Raw genomic sequence first — 16,454 nt, 5'->3', positions numbered from 1 at the left:
AATTGAATTCAAAATTGGCTTGGTAAAGAAGGGAAAGCGTGATGACAGAGCGTTGTTATTTTGATTGGAAGCCTGTGACCGATGGTGTACCACAGGGACCTGTGCCGGGACCTTTACTGTGTTTTTTATCTACATTCAAAATTTGGACATGAATGTAAAACATGACTTGAAAATTTGAGGTGTTGTTGAGAATGACGAGGATGGTTGTAGGCTACAGAATTATATTAATTGGTTGGCAAATTGGGCAGAGCAGTGGCAGATGGAATTTAATCCTGAAAAGTGTGAGGTGATGCAGATTGAGAGGACTAAGAAGGGTAGGACACACACAATGAGCGGTAGGGCCCTAGGGCATGTTGAGGAATAGAAAGACCTCAGTGTATGAATCCAACAATCCCTGAAGATGGCACAACAGATAGATGAGGTGGTGAGGAAAGCACACGGGATATTATGCTTATACTGTATAAGCAGGGAGGTTATGTTACACCTTTATAAAACATCGGTTAGGCTACAGCTGGAGTACTGTGTACAGTTCTGGTCACCACACTATAGGAAGGATGGGATTGCACTGGAGAGGGTGCAGAGGAAATTCGCCTGGGATGGAGTGCTTCAGTTATGCGGAGACATAAGATAAGATTTCTTTACATCGAAACACACAGTGAAATGCACCTTCTGCGTAGAGTGTTCTGGGGGCAGCCAGCAAGTGTCGCCACGCTTCCGGCGCCAACATAGCACGCCCACAACTTCCTAACCCATATGTCTTTGGAACGTGGGAGGAAACCGGAGCACCCGGAGGAAAGCCACGCAGACACGGGGGAGAACGTACAAACTCCTTACAGACAGCGGCCGGAATTGAACCCTGGTCACTGGCACTGTAAAGCGTTACACTAACCGCTACACTACCGTGCCTGGCCAAGGAGGGTTTGTTTTCCTTGGAGCGGATGAGGCTAAGGGGGTGATCTGACAGAGGTGTACAAAATTACGAATAGCATAGACAGAGAAAAAGTATTAAATCATCCCCCATGGCAGAGGTGTGTAAACCTAGAAGCACACGAACAGGGTAAGGTATAAGAAGTTTAGAAGGGATCCATGGAAGAGCTTCTTCACTCAGAGGGGATCTGTAACACACTGTCTGAGCAGATGGTGGAGATGGGTACCTTCGCAACAACGTAGAGAAGCACTTGAATTGCATATGCATAGAAGACTTACAGAGCAAGTGCTGGAAAATGGGATTAGAATTGATGGGTACTTAATGGTCAGCATAGACAGGGTGGGCCAAAGGGCCTCTTTCTCTCTTCCCATCAGGCAGAAGATATAAAAGCCTGTAAGCACGTACCACCAGGCTCAAGGACAGCTTCTATCCCACTGTTATAAGACTATTGAGCGGACCTCTTGAACAATAAGATGGACTCTTGACCTCACAATCTACCTCATTATGGCCTTGCACCTTATTGTCTGCCTGCACTGCACCTTCTCTGTAACTGTAACACTACATTCTGCATTCCGTTATTGCTTTTCCCTTGTACTACCTCAATGTACTGATATGATGAAATGATCTGTATGGATGGCATGCAAAACGAAGTTTATCACTGTACCTGGGTACACGTGACAATTTCTGTGCTGTATGGCTATTGGTCCACCAAGAAAAAAAGTCTCGGGAGTAAGAACAAGAAATGCAGGAAACACTCAGCAGATCAGATAGCATCTGTGGAAAGAGAAACAGAGTTAACATTTCAAGTTAGATGTGTCTTTAAAACTCTTGTTTCTCCCTCCACAGACACTGCCTGAGCTGCTGAGTGTTTCCAGCATTTTCTGTTCTTATTTCAGATTTCCAGCATCTGCGATTTTTGTTTTGATTTTTAGCAAATCCAGGAAGGACAGCTGGTTTGTTTTCGAGCACTGGATTCCCAGAACCCATTTGGTGGTTTGGAATCCAATCAAGGGGTCCAATCGATTTAGGCAGCCAACTATTGACTGACAAGTATCCATCACATTCCAATATCACCCCACGCTGCTGAACCTCTCAGCCACAAGGAACACTATTACTATTAGTCCTGAAGCTAGAAGTTGTATTTACTAACAGCAATTAAATTTTGTGGCCTTGGAGGTTGTGGTTAGCTAAACAGGCTCCTGCTCAGCAGTACAACACTTGGGCCTTATATTGCAATAACATTGCTGCTATGTGTGGTTCGAGGATCAGGAGCAACATGAAGCCCTGACATGAGACTCCAATGTGCAGGATTGAAAGAGGCTGCAGAGGGTTGAAGGCTCAGCCAGCTCCATTATGGGCACAACCCTCCCCATCATCAAGGACATCTTCAAGAGGTGGTGCCTCAAGAAGGTGGCATCCATCACTAAGGACCCTCACCATCCGGGACATGCCCTCTTCAGGTTACTCCCATCGGGGAGGAGGTGCAGGAGCCTGAAGATCCACACTCAACTTTTCAGGAACAGCTTCTTCCCCTCCGCCATCAGATTTCTGAACGGTCCATGAACCCATGAACACTGCCTCATTATTCCTCTTTTGCACTATTTATTTGTGTAACTTATAGTAATTTTTAAGTCTTTATGCCCTGCACTGTACAGCTGCTGCAAAACAACAAATTTCACGACATACGTCAGTGATAATAAACCTGATTCTGATTCCTTTTTTTTTGTCTTCACTATCTTGCAAAATTTATGTATAAATTAATTTCTGTGTGCTATCTGTACCTATGTGCCTGTGATGCTGCTGCAAGCAAGTTTCACCTCACCGCACTTGTGCATTTGACAATAAACTCAACTTGACTTGAGCGTGCTTCTCCCTGATGGGGAATCTAACACTAAAGGGCATGGCTTCAGGATAAGGCGTTGCCCATTTGAGGCGCGGAGGAATGCGTTCTCCAAGAGAATCACAAATCTTCGGAATTCTCCCCCACAACACCCCCCCGCCACCCCTACAGAGCTATAAAGGTGAAGGGATTGAATATCTGAGACAGACAGATTTCAGGATATCGGGGAGATCAAGGGTTATGGGGAACTGAGGCCAGGATCTGATCAGCCTTGATCTTATTGAAGTCAAGAGCATGCTAATAACAGACTGAATACTGTCACAACACAGGCAGAAAAATGAATTCACCCTTGAAGATTGGAATTGCAGAAATTAAAAGCAGAGAAGGGAGCTATTTGGTCCATTTTGACAATGCCAGCTCTTTGAAAGCCAGTTGAATGTAGTCCCGTATGCTAAAGTTTCTCCCAATAAACCTATCCTGTCCAGGTACACTCCCAAATGACTTTTGAAGATTCCTCTGGAACCCATTTCATAATCCTTTCAGATAATGGATTCCAGATTGTGACGACTGTTAATTGTTAATTGGTTTATCATTGCCACATGTAGCAAGATACAGTGAAAAGCTTTTTGTTTGCATTCCATCCAGATAGATCATTCCAAACACAAGTACATTGAAGTAGTACGGGAGGAACAACAATAACAGAATGCAGAATATAGTGAGAGACACAAGAGTCTACAGATGCTGGAATCTGGAGCAACAAACAATCTGCTGGAGGAACTCGGGGGGGGGGGGGGGGGGCGGGTAACATCAGTGGAGAGGAATGGACAATCGATATTTCAGGTTGAGATCCTTCATCTGATCCATGCAGAGCATAGTGTGAGAATGCAGAATATAGTGTAATCCTGTTGGTTTCACTGCCTTAAGGACAGTGGTCACTATAAAACAAAACGAAACATTGCATCGTCTAAATACTGAGGCAGATCTACCCACACAATCACTCATTGCCAGTACAGTTGAGTGGGAAGTTTTAGGAAAGAGACCAATACCAACAAAGGAACAGTGAAATACATCCAAGGAAGGATGGTGTGTGACTTGGCAGGCAGTGATGTCTTTTGGTATGGTCCAACCATGGTCTTTCACTGGAAGGCCACCTACCAGCATATTGGCAAGGCCCAGCATAGTGTAGAGCAGTACAAGAACTCTCCCAGTGTAGTGACCAGCTCCCCCCCCCATAGAAAGGCATTGACATCAGTTCAGGCACTATCCCCAAGCTCACCGTCTATCAAAGTTGCCTTTGTGATGTCTCTGATTTTTACAAACATTCAAATAACTGCTAAAAAAAAGTTAAAAGTTGTTCTTTATTTACTTAAAAAATTAAAAGAGCAGGCACACGTACATACATTAAAAGCATTTATAACTAATTTAATTTAGTCAAGGAAAAGGCACTACTTACCTTTCTCCTGTCAGCCGATTTCTCCTGTTCAGCTTAATGGCACCAATCTACTTGAGGCAGCGATAGCCTGGCACTAGATGCACAGAGGTTCTGGGAAATTTGCGGAAGTTGTTGCTATGGCAGTGGACTTCACAGAGAGTGTACTGGCACAGGGACTGACGGTGCTGAGGGGTAGTCTGGCTTTTAGCTTCTGCTCAAGATTAACCCAGGTACAGGCTTATAGTGTCATAGAGTTATGCAGCATAGAAATAGGCCCTTCAGCCCACCTGGGCCATGCTGACCAAGATGCCCCATCCAAGCTCGTCCCATTTGCTAACATTTGGCCCATAACCTTCTAAACCTTTCCATGTACCTGTCCAACTGTCTTTTAAGTCTGTCCAACTGGCTTATCTGTGGCAGTTCTTGGCCTCAGTTCCCCCAGGCAGATTAGAGTGGAGGATCTGCCCCATTATGAATTGTAAGAGTACCACTGCCAATTCCAGGAAGTTCATGTTGTCATAGGGTTAACCTCACAGCTGCATTACATAAGAATATAAGAACATAAGAAATAGGAGCAGGAGGAGGCCATCTGGCCTGTCGAGCCTGTTCCGCCATTCAATAAGATCATGGCTGATCTGGCCGTGGACTCAGATCCACCTATCTGCCTTTTCCCCATAACCCTTAATCTCCCTACTATGCAAAAATCTATCTAACTGTGTCTTAAATATATTTAATGAGGTATCCTCTACTGCTTCCCTGGACAGAGAATTCCACAGATGCACTACTCGTTGGGAAAAGCAGTACCTCCTCATCTTCATCCTAAATCTACTCCCCTGAATCTTGAGGCTATGTCCCCTAGTTCTAGTCTCACCTACCAGTGGAAACAACCTTCCTGCCTCTATCTTTTCTATCCCTTTCATAATTGTATATGTCTATAAGATCCCCTCTCATTCTTCTGAACTCCAGCGAGTATGATCCCAGGCTGGAATTCAGATTCCGATCTGGAATAGAGCTTCCTGGTTGGATGTGTTCCTGGACATGATTTCCCGCCTCTGAATGCCCCCATCAGTGAAACAACCTTTGAATCCACCGCCAGTACCAACCAAACAAAAGTTCAAAGAAAACGGGGAGAAAAACAGAATCTTTTAAATCTTCCTCTGAGTTTTTTTTTCTGGGATCTTTAATTCCTGAAGCCCCTAAGATGACTCTGGAGGACTGACAAATCTAGCCTGCAATTCATTTCTTCACTCTCTCACGTGAGGTGGGTATTGATGTCAAAGCTTTATTTATTGCTCACCCGTAATTGTACTTGGTAAGGTGGTGGTGAGCCACCTCCTTGAACCTCAGAATGCTGTTGGGGAGAGCGTCCCAGGAGTTAGACCCAGTGGCAATGAAGGAACGGTGATAAACTTCCACATCAAGGTGGCGTTAAACTTGGCAGAAACTTGCTGGGGATGGTGTTAATGTGCCTAATGGCCTTAACCCTCTGGTTCACAGGGACTTAGCTTTGTGAAGTGCTGTTAGAGCAGTCTGGGTGATTAAACTAGTGTGCATTTTGCAGATGGTACACATAGCAGTCACTGTGTGCTGACGGTGGAGGGAGTGAATGTTGAGGGTTGTGGTTGGAGTGCCAACCAAGTCTATTGTTTCCTGAATGGTTTCGAGCTTCTGGAGAGTTATTGGGGCTGTGCTCTTCCAGGAGAATGGAGGGAATCCCATCACACTCCTGAAATGTGCCTTGCACATGGTGGAAAGCAATTGAGAAGTCATGAGGTGAGCCACACCCAGCTTCTGACATGCTCTTGTGGCCAGAGTAAAGAGGAGAAGGGGACTGGTGAGATACTGTACTGTCTCACCACTCCACCTCTCCTCTTTATAGCGGCCATCTCCCCATCCCACTGTCAGTCCTGATGCAGGGTTTCGACCCGAAACGTTGACAATTCCTTTCCTCCCACAAATGGTGCTCAACCTGCTGAGTTCCTCCAGGAGATTGTTTGGAACTCTTATCTCTGTTCTGTCACTGGATGCAGGGACTGGTAGGGTGAAAGTTAAGAACCAATGTGCTCCTCTTCATCAGCCAGTTAGGAATGATCAGACCTAAGTATATGCACAGTGTTAGTGCTCACCACCGCAAATAGGAGCACATGTTTGCAGAGAGGGACACCAGAGGACACATACCAGAACATCGAGGAGTCAGCAATGAATAATGCTTCAGTATTCAGCAGCTTGCACTGTTGTGAAGTGAAAAGCTCAAATGGAAGCTGCTCAAACCATAAACTGCTTCAGTTATCAGGAAGCAGAGTTTATTGTCAATCCCTCGGGTAAGAAAAAACAAAAGCAAAAAAAAGATTTTTTTAAAGGCAATTCATGGAGAGTCATTTTGGCTTCAGGATGATTTATATATGGAACCAATTCCCAGCACAGAGGCTGGAAAGGAAGCTCTGCCAAGATTCATAAAAGATGCTGACAAGTTCCTAAAACAATTTACATGGTTATTAAAGTTTGTAAATGATACTGATCTATCACAGGAGAGAACTGGGATATCTAGAGGAGCAGTTTAAATGGAATGATTGATAAACTACATTTCTGTGTCACTACACTACCACTTTACAACAGCCAGTAATACTGTCACTTCTTTACTGATGTTAATATATTACTCAATTACAATGTTACTAAATTACAATTGTATTAAATGTTGACAACATTACTCTATTATTTAACTACATTAGTATGCTACTACATTTCTTTGTTGCTCTGGCAAGGTTCTGGCAAGTATAGTAGAAGAGAGAGACCTTGGAGTGCAAGTACATAGTTTCCTAAAAATGGGAACACGGGTAGACAGGATGGTGAGGAGGGCATATTGTCATGTTTGCCTTTATCGGCCAAGGCACTGAGTATAAGAGTTGGGATATCATGTTACAGTTGGACAAAACTTTGGTGAGGCTGCATTTCGAGTACTGTGTGCAGTTCTGGTTGCCACACTATAGGCAGGCACAATAGCGTAGCGGTTAGCGTAAAGCTTTACAGCGCCAGCGACCCGGGTTCAATTCCGGCTGCTGTCTGTAAGGAGTTTGTATGTTCTCCCCGTGTCTGCATGGGTTTCCTCTGGGTGCTCCGGTTTCCTCCCACATTCCAAAGACGTACGGGTTAGGAAGTTGTGGGCATGTTATGTTGGCGTTGGAAGCGCGGCGACACTTGTGGGCTGCCCCCAGAACACTCTACGCAAAAGATGCATTTCACTGTGTGTTTCGATGTACACTTGACTAATAAAGATATCTTATCTTATATGAAGGATGCGATTAAGCCAGACAGGGTGCAGAAAAGATTCACAAGGATGTTACCTGGATTTGAGGGCATGAATTATAAGGAGAGATTGGATAGTCTGGGTCTGTTTCCCCTGGAGTGAAGGAGGCCGAGAGGTAACTTGATAGAGGTACATAGAACTACGAAAGGCATAGATAGGGTAGATTGCCAGTGTTTATTTCCCATGCTAGGGGTGTCTAACACTGGAGGGCATAGGCTTAGGGTGACAGGGAGGAGTTTAAAGGGGACCTGAGGGGTAAACGTTTCACACACAGAGTGAATGATATCTGGAACACTACGCAAAAGATGTATTTCACTGTGTGTTTTGACGTACATGTGACTAATAAAGGTATTTTATCTTATCTCAGCTTGCAATCCTGGACTTATCTGGCTCTTAATACAAATCTCCGGGAAGGGTTTGCTGTTTGCTATGGGAAGGGGTTGAATTGGGTTTACCTAAGCACACAAGGTGACTTACTCCACCAACAGTGAGGGTGATGGACAGCCAGGTTATTATATTGCTGTCCAACTTTGTCCAATATTAAACTATTTCGAATACTGTTATTATATTTTGGTTACCCTATCAATATATTACCACTGCTAAGTTATGTAACTATACTACATTTTCATATATCAAATTTACTGCATTGCTATATTACTATGTACAACATTGCATTATTGTGTGTTATGTGGATTAAAGATTGTGGGATTAGTCCTTATCTTTTATTTATGAAACAACTTCAAAGTGAATTACATCAAATATAGTACAATAAGTTAATATTTAAAATGTAATTAATTGTGGGGAAACGTCTGGGGAAACACTGTGATACGAAGTCACACGAGCCGTTAGATCCTGGGCTCAATTCTGCTCTTTCTGATTAGGTAAACACAGCCACAGAAGACTGGAAGCCAACTGCATGGTCTCCACTGACCCCTGGCTAGAGAGAAGGGCAAAGCCAGCTTGAAATCCATGCTCTAATGAAGTCCCCTATAAACTTTCTAGCCTTCCATCATCCCTGCTCAGCTCATCATGGAAACCAGCCTCCCCTCCATGGACTCTGTCTACACTTCTCGCTGCCTCGGTAAGGCAGCCAACATAATCAAAGACCCCACCCACCCTGGACATTCTCTCTTCTCCCCCTCCCATCAGGCAGAAGATACAAAAGCCTGAAAGCACGTACCACCAGGCTCAAGGACAGCTTCTATCCCGCTGTTATAAGACTACTGAACGGTTCCCTAGTACAATAAGATGGACTCTTGACAATCTATCTCATTAAGGCCTTGCACTTTATTGTCTGCCTGCACTGCACTTTCCCTTGTACGATAAAATGGACTCTTGACCTCACAATCTAACTCATTGTGACCTTGCACCTTACTGTCTGCCTACACTGCACTTTCTCTGTAACTGTAACACTTTATTCTGCACTGTGTTATTGTTTTCCCTTGTACTACCTCAATGCACCGTTGCAATGAATTGATCTGTATGGACGGTATGCAAGACAAGTTTTTCACTGTTCTTCGGTACAAGTGTCAATAATAAACCAATTTACAAATTTACATACAGCTTTACTAAGATCGTTGCAAGAACAGTCCCGTGAGTGGGATTTCTGACACCAGGTGACAGCAGTGGAAGTGGGGGAGGGGGTGATCATTTTGTACTGAAGTGTAGCAATAGAAAAGGAATCATTATTACTTGTGGAAAGGCTAGAACTTCCTCGGAGCCGTAAACCTTCCTCTGTTGCAGTTTGGCCAATAACCGTCTTGTGTCCATTGAATGGAATTTCACTGGACTGGCAGGGATGGAAGGAAGGCTCCAAACTTTAAGTTCTGGGCTGTAAAGAATGCATCAAAGCTGTTCAGCGTGTGGCTGGATAGTGAAATCGATTGAGTATCACTGCGGCGCAGTTTGTCTGCTCTTGTCTCAGTTGGGAGTTCAATCCTCACTCCAGGACCCTCAACAGGTACCATGGAGCAGTGAGTAGAGCCACTGTCTTGTGACACCAGAGACCCGGGTTCAGTCCTAGAGTTTGCACGTTCTCCCTGTGACCGCGTGGGTTTCCTCCGGGTGCTCTGGTTTCCTACGACATCCCAGAGACGTGCGGGTTGGTAGGTTAACTGGCCACTGGTGGGTAGGTGAGTCATAGAAAGTGGGGGGAAGCTGAAGAGAATGTCGGGAGAATTAAAAATGGAATTAATGATTAAAGATGGACTCTTGACCGCACAATCGACCTCGTCACAGCCTTGCACCTTATTGTCTGCCTGCACCCACACCTTCTCTGTAACTGTAATACTTTATTCTGCCTTCTGTTATTGTTTTCCCTTGTACTGATGTGATGAAATGATCTGCAAAACAAAGTTTTTCACTGTACCACGATATATGTGACAATAATAAGCCAATTTACCAATTTACAAATATGCCAATTTACTAATGTGATGTAGGATTAGCATAAATGGGTGGTTGATTGCCGCAGCCTCGATGGGCTGAAGGGCCTGCTTCTGTGTTGTATCTCCCTGTAAGTATATATTCCCACCAGATGCTCCAACGCAGTACTGAAGGAGTGTTACACTGTCTGAAGTGCTGCCTTTCAGATGACACATTAAACTGAGGCTCAAATAGATCCTACAGTACTATTTTGAAGAAGAGCTGGGTAGTTTCTCTGGGCAGCCTGGATGATATCCCTAAACCAAATGCACAGGAGTAATATTCTATCCCACTGTTATAAGACTATTGAACAGTTCCCTCTACAATAAGACGGACTCTTGACCTCACAACCTCCATGGACTCTGTCTATACCTCTCGCTGCCTCGGTGAAGCAGCCAGCATAATCAAAGACCCCACCCACCCAGGATATTCTCTTTTCTCTCCTCTCCCATCAGGCAGAAGATACAGGAGCCCAAGGGCACGTACCACCAGATGCAAGGACAGCTTCTATCCTGCTGTTTTAAGACCAATGAACCATTCCCTAGTATGGTAAGATGGACTCTTGACCTCACAATCTACCTTGTTATGACCTTGCACCTTATTGTCTACCTGCATTGCACTTCCTCTGTAGCTGTGACACTTTACTCTGTATTCTGCTATTGTTTTTACCCTGTACTACCTCAATGCACTGTACAAACGGTGTGCAAGACAAGTTTTTCACTGTACCTCGGTACATGTGACAATAATAAACCAATTTAACCAATTTATAATATCTGATTCTGTCATATGTTTGGGACCCTACTCTGTGTAACTTGCTCTTGCAAAGGTTTATCTTCCACTGCTTACACTCTAAGATCCCCTTCCTAAACATTTCTGTCTTCTTAGGCCCTCCTTCAAATCTACCACTCAGATCGCGCAATTGATAACTTGTCCTGATACCTCCTGAGACAGCACAGCTTTAAATTTGCTTCCCACATTACACCATGGATTACCATGCAGATTGTACTTGGCTGTAAAACACTTTGAGATGTCCAGAGATTGCCAAGGATGTAATGAATCACAGAGAAATACAGCCCTCCCTCACCAACTATCGAGCGCGCACTTACACTAATCCTGCCAGGCAATTTACAGCAGCCAACTAACCTACCAACCCACTCGTCATTGTAGGATATGGGCAGCACAGTGGCACAGCAAGTAGAGCCCCTACCTCACTGCGCCAGAGACCCAGGTTCAATCCTGGTTGATGCCTGTGTGGAGTTTGCACGTTCTTCTTGTGATCTTGTGTGTTACCTCTGGGTGCTGCAGTTCCCCCCCACCACATCACAGAGACGTGTGGGTTGGTAGGTAAATTGGCCGCTGTAATTTGCTTCTAACTGTGTTGGTGGCTGGTAGAATCTGGGGGGAGTTGATGGGAATGTAGGAATAATAAAAAATGGATTTGTGTCGGTGTGGACTCAGTCGGCCTGCTCACATCTCTGCGAATCCAGAGCACCGCGTGGTCGCAGGAAGAAGGTACAAACTCCACACAGGCAGCACCGGAAGTCAGGATCGAGCCTGGGCCACTGTGAGGCAGCTGCTCCACTGGCTATGCCACTGTGCTATGAGATATCTGGGTTGATCCTGAGCCGGGGGAGAGGGGCATATCAGTGTAGAAAATCCTCAGATAGAACTCTGACTCACAGAGGAGAGTTTTAACACCAGTGGATAGGGAGGTTGAGAGTTGCTGATAGCTGCAGGGGTTCCTTGAGAATTTACGGGACATTCCCAGCAAAGTTTAATATTTTCAGGAATTCCTTGACTGTGGAGACATATAAATGTGAAGGCAGAAAAAAGCCAGGGCTGTGGAAAGGGCAAGTACAGTGGAACCAAATGGAAAGGGATATGTGGGAGGAAGGGGTTAGATAGTCTTAGGTGAGGTTTAGAGGTTGGCACAACATTGTGGGCCGAAGGGCCTGTATTGTGCTGTACTGTTCTATGTTCTAAAGAGACGGCTTCAGATTTTCAGTTTCAACCATTCCAGAGGTTTCACTCACAATGTTTCTTCCGAGCACCAGCAGATGGCAATGTCTGGCAATCCTGCCTCATTCACCTGCAGAGTGAAGGTCAAATCAAGTGGAGTTTATTGTTGTGAAATGAAAATGGTTTATTACTGTCACATGTACCGAGGTGCAGTGAAAAACTTCCCCACAACCCCACTCCCCCCCCCCCAACCACGCTTCTTCTCTTCTTCCCTTTCCTAGCCTCTATTTTTCCTCTCTCGTCTTCCCTTTGACCCATCCCCCAGTGGATCTGCTCTCCCCTCCTCCCCTGCTGCCATGAAAAACTTGCTGGCAGCAGCATCAGAGATGAAGAAATGACTCCTCATGCTTACTTACTTAACATCCAATCACCCAGCGAGCAAGAATTCTCAGAATTATAAGGCACAGAAGGCTACAGCACAGTAGATTACAGACCAAGAGCAGATATATGGGATTAGTATTTGATGGTCAGCATAGACATGGTGGGCTGAAGGGCCTGTTTCTGTCTGTTATTACTCTATATATCTAACTGCTAAGCTCCTAAGCTCTGGAATTCTCTCACTAACCCTCTCTGCCTCTTCACCTCTCTTTCTTACAAGAGGCTTCTATCAGCCTGTGTTAAATTTTATCTAACTGCATGCTTGTGAAGTGCCTTGAGAGGTTTTTGTACATTTTGAGCACTATGTAAAGCAAGATGTAGGTGGATTGCTGCAACTCAGATACTTGTACTCAGACACAGAAATCAGCCTCCCTTCCGTGGACTCTGTCTACACTTCTCGCTGCCTCAGTAAAGCAGCCAACATAATCAAAGACCCCACCCACCCTGGACATTCTCCCCTCTATCCCCCCCACCGACCTTTTGGCAGAAGATACAAAAGCCTGAAAGCACATACCACCAGGTTCAAGGACAGCTTCTATCCCGCTGTTATAAGACAATTCAACGGTCCCCTAGTACGATAAGATGGACAACATGAATATTGAATCCTCCCACTTTAGGTAATGCCCACCCTCCCTTCCCCACAACCCGCCCACCCGCCCACCCCCCCCCCCCCACCAGGCTTCTTCTCTTCTTCCATCTCCCAGCCTCTCTTTTTCTACCTTTTTTTCCCTTCTCTTTCCTTACCTTTGCCCCATCCCCCGGTGGATCTCCTCTCGCCTCCTCCCCCACACCTGCCCATCACTATCTCTTACCCGCATCTACCTATCACCACCCTGTGCCCACCCCACCTCCCCTCTTCTGTCCACCTATCACTGCTCTGCTTTTCCCTCCTATATATTGGGCTTCCCCTTTTCCTATCTTCAGTCCTGAAGAAGGGTCCTGACCCGAAACGTTGACCACCTGCTTTTCTCCACGGATGCTGCCTGGCCTGCTGAGTTCCTCCAGCATCGTCACGTTTTTCATCTGGATTCCAGCATCTGCAGTCCTTTGATTGTCATGATAAAATGGACTCTTGACCTCAGAATCTACATCGTCATGGCCTTGCACCTTATTGTCTGCCTGCACTGCACTTTCTCTGTAACTGTAACACTATAGTCTGCATTCTATTATTGCTTTTCCCTTGTACTACCTCAATGTACTGATGTGAAATGATCTGTATGGATGGCATGCAAAACAAAGTTTTTCACTGTACTTCGGTACATGTGACGGTAATAAACTAATTTACCAATTTCTTGAAGACCACTGATGTTTCCTAATTTGGATCTGGATTGGAGAGACACATTCACCTTGAGGAGCTCCATATGTCTAGGACTATTCCTGGAGTCCAGAAACAACTCCATTGGTGCTGTGGTAGTATTGTGGTTAGCACCTACACTGCCCTACAATTAATATTAATCCTGATTTATTAGTCACATGCACATCGAAACACACAGTGAAATGCATCTTTTTGCTCTAACAACCAACATAGTCTGAGAATGGGAAGCCCGCAAGTGTTGCCACGCTTCTGGCGCCAACATAGCATGCCCACAACTTCCTAACCCATACGTCTTTGGAATGTGGGAGGAAACCGGAGCACCCGGAGGAAATCCACGCAGACACGGGGAGAACATACAAACTCCTTACAGACAGTGGCAGAATTGAACCCAGGTTGCTGGCGTTGTAATAGCATTACACTAACCGTTACATTACCGTGCCGCTCATTATTGATAGAGCAATAAAATGTTGGAGAATTTAAATTAATTTAATTGATTAAACTAGAATTAAAATCTAGTATCAGTTATGAACTAAATGTAAGCAAATGGGATCTTGGTCAGTATGAACGAGTCGGGCTGAAAGGCCTGCTTAGAGTCATAGAGCAATACAGCACGGATACAGGGCCTTCGGCCCAACCAGTCCATGCCAACCACGGTACCTACCCAGCTAGTCCCAATTTCCTGCGTTCCGCCCATATCCCTCTAAGCCCCGCCCCTCCATGTACCTATCCAAGTGCTTCTTCAATGATACAGCTACTGTGCTGTACCACTCTCTGAATCTAATCTGTGAATCAATGAAGGCTATGAAACTCATGGACTGTTATAAAAAATCATCTGGTTCATTAAAGGAAATCTGCCTTCCTACCTCGTCTGGTTGCATGTGTTGACTCCAGGCAGCTTCTGACGTGCTCTGGTGAGCCTCACTGGAGCTGTCGGGGTAGATAATAAGGGGTCCCCTAACCAGTGAAGCCCACATCTTGTAAGTGAACACATAAGTTAATAAAAAATACTCATTGCCCCAGTCAGAGAGACACGTAGCATCCATACAGTGTTTCTCCTGTCATTGAATGTCCCAAAGACCTTGCAACTAATAAAGATGTTTCTGAAGTGCAATCCTGGAGGTATATCTGAGCAGGAGAGGTGAGGTCAGCTTATACAGAGATCAATTAGAGCAGTGTGCTTGATGCAGAATTTATGGATTAAGCAAAGTATTTGACAAGGTGCCACATGGCCCTAGAATCAGAATTATTATGGTATGGACAGAGACCATTCAGCCCTTTAGGTCTGTGCCATTTCCTATCCCCCTGCTCTTTTCCCATAGCTGTGCCAATTATTCTTGCTCAAGTGCCCATACATTTCCCTTTGAAACCCCCATTTTATCTTGTTTCCTGCACCCTTACAGCGAGGGACTTCCAAACCACAACTGCGTTTGGCATCAAGAAAATCTCCTTGCATCACCTTGTCCCTTCACCCAAGGCTTCAAATCTGAGATTCCAGTTCTTGAACTGTCTGCTAATGCGAACAACTTCCTTTGTCTAAATCCATCATGAACTTGTCCACCTTTATCATACCTCCTCTCAACCTTCTTTGCTCCAAGGAGAACAACCCCAGCTTCTCCAATGTATCCCTGGAGCTGAAATAAGATAAGATATCTTTATTAGTCACATGTACATCGAAACACACAGTGAAATACATCTTTTGCGTAGTGTGTTCTGAGGGTAGCCTGCAGGTTTCGCCACGCTTCCAGCGCCAACATAGCATGCCCACAACTTCCTAACCCCTACGGCTTTGTAATGTGGGAGGAAACTGGAGCACCCAGAGGAAACCCACGCAGACACAGGGAGAACGTACAAATCCTTACAGACAGCGGCTGGAATTGAACCTGGGTCACTGGCACTGTAATAGCGTTACGCTAACCGCTGCACTACCGTGCCTCCCCCTCATCCCCCAGGAACCATGCCCATAAATCTCTTCTACACCCTTTCTTGGACCTTCACATCTATTCTAAGGTTAATGGTGAGAACTAGACACAATAATCCAGCTGTGCCCAAACCAAACATAAAATCGGAAAAGGAACATGTTTGGAGACACAAGAGACTGGAGGTGGTGGAACATGGAGCACAAACCAAACTCTGGACTGAGTACAGATGAAGGGCCTCGACTGAAATGTCAACTGTTTATTTCCCTCCACAGATGCTGCCTGACCCTCTGGGTTCCTCCAGCAATTTGTTTTTTTTGCAAAAGATAGTGGTTTGTTGGTTGGTTCCAAAACTAGGTCAGTGCCAGGCAGTAATGAGTAATGGTCAATGGGTGTCAGTGACAGGACAGCAGTTTATACTGAGGTTCCTCAGGGCTCAGAGCCCAGTCCATTGTTTCACACTGTATGTAGCACTGACCTAGACCTAAATGTAGAAGCTATGATTACAGGATCCCCAGGTTAAGAAATGTTTCCAGTTTAACAGACGTCTATGTCGATTTTGTCTATAAGTTGGAAAATGCGCAAAATCACTCGATACTGTAACAATACCCCCGTATTGAATGAATGGTGTTAATAAAGGCTGATTATCATGAATATTTATTAATTGTCTTCCACTCCCTGGTTACAATGCTGCAGAATCAGGATGTCCTGGGGTCAATACTGGTTTTGATGAGCTCAAGTATCATTGGATTAATAGAGTTTCACATTGTTTAATAGAGTTTCATTGCTCAAGTATCAATAGAAGTGATTGCTTGTCGATGGCTGGAGAGGGTTGTAGACTCAGCCAGCTCCATCACGGGCACAACCCTCCCCAACATCAAGGACATCTTCAAGAGGTGGT

At 45.0% G+C, this 16,454-nt stretch overlaps 2 protein-coding genes across 2 annotated transcripts in view; both read right to left on the bottom strand.

The window, feature by feature from the left end:
* Positions 1 to 16,454, bottom strand: part of LOC127579052 (uncharacterized) — a 407,687-nt gene that overhangs the window by 367,700 nt on the left and 23,533 nt on the right. Inside the window, exon 2 of the mRNA XM_052031684.1 lies at positions 15,207 to 15,268. Coding sequence (XP_051887644.1) covers positions 15,207 to 15,268 — 62 coding nt within the window. The remainder of the gene's footprint in view (positions 1 to 15,206; positions 15,269 to 16,454) is intronic.
* On the bottom strand, positions 8,698 to 14,895 carry LOC127578978 (uncharacterized). Its single transcript, XM_052031589.1, has 3 exons — positions 14,501 to 14,895; positions 11,959 to 12,014; positions 8,698 to 9,661 (listed from the first exon to the last, which is right to left on the bottom strand). Exons 1-3 carry the CDS (start codon positions 14,678 to 14,680, stop codon positions 9,286 to 9,288), a joined length of 612 nt encoding a protein of 203 aa, XP_051887549.1. The 5' UTR covers positions 14,681 to 14,895; the 3' UTR covers positions 8,698 to 9,285.

Source organism: Pristis pectinata, chromosome 16, assembly GCF_009764475.1.
Source record: "Pristis pectinata isolate sPriPec2 chromosome 16, sPriPec2.1.pri, whole genome shotgun sequence".
Taxonomy (NCBI): Eukaryota; Metazoa; Chordata; class Chondrichthyes; order Rhinopristiformes; family Pristidae; genus Pristis; species Pristis pectinata.
This window is presented reverse-complemented; position numbering and strand designations above follow the sequence as displayed.

Excerpts from the sequence above, each read along its gene's own strand:
- LOC127578978 (XM_052031589.1), bottom strand. The coding sequence starts at position 14,680 with ATGGATGCTACGTGTCTCTCTGACTGGGGCAATGAGTATTTTTTATTA. Across the intron at positions 12,015-14,500 it reads AACACATGCAACCAGACGAG|GTGAATGAGGCAGGATTGCC; the intron begins GTAGGAAGGCAG and ends TTCACTCTGCAG. Across the intron at positions 9,662-11,958 it reads TGGTGCTCGGAAGAAACATT|CTTCCCCCCACTTTCTATGA; the intron begins GTGAGTGAAACC and ends CATTCTCTTCAG.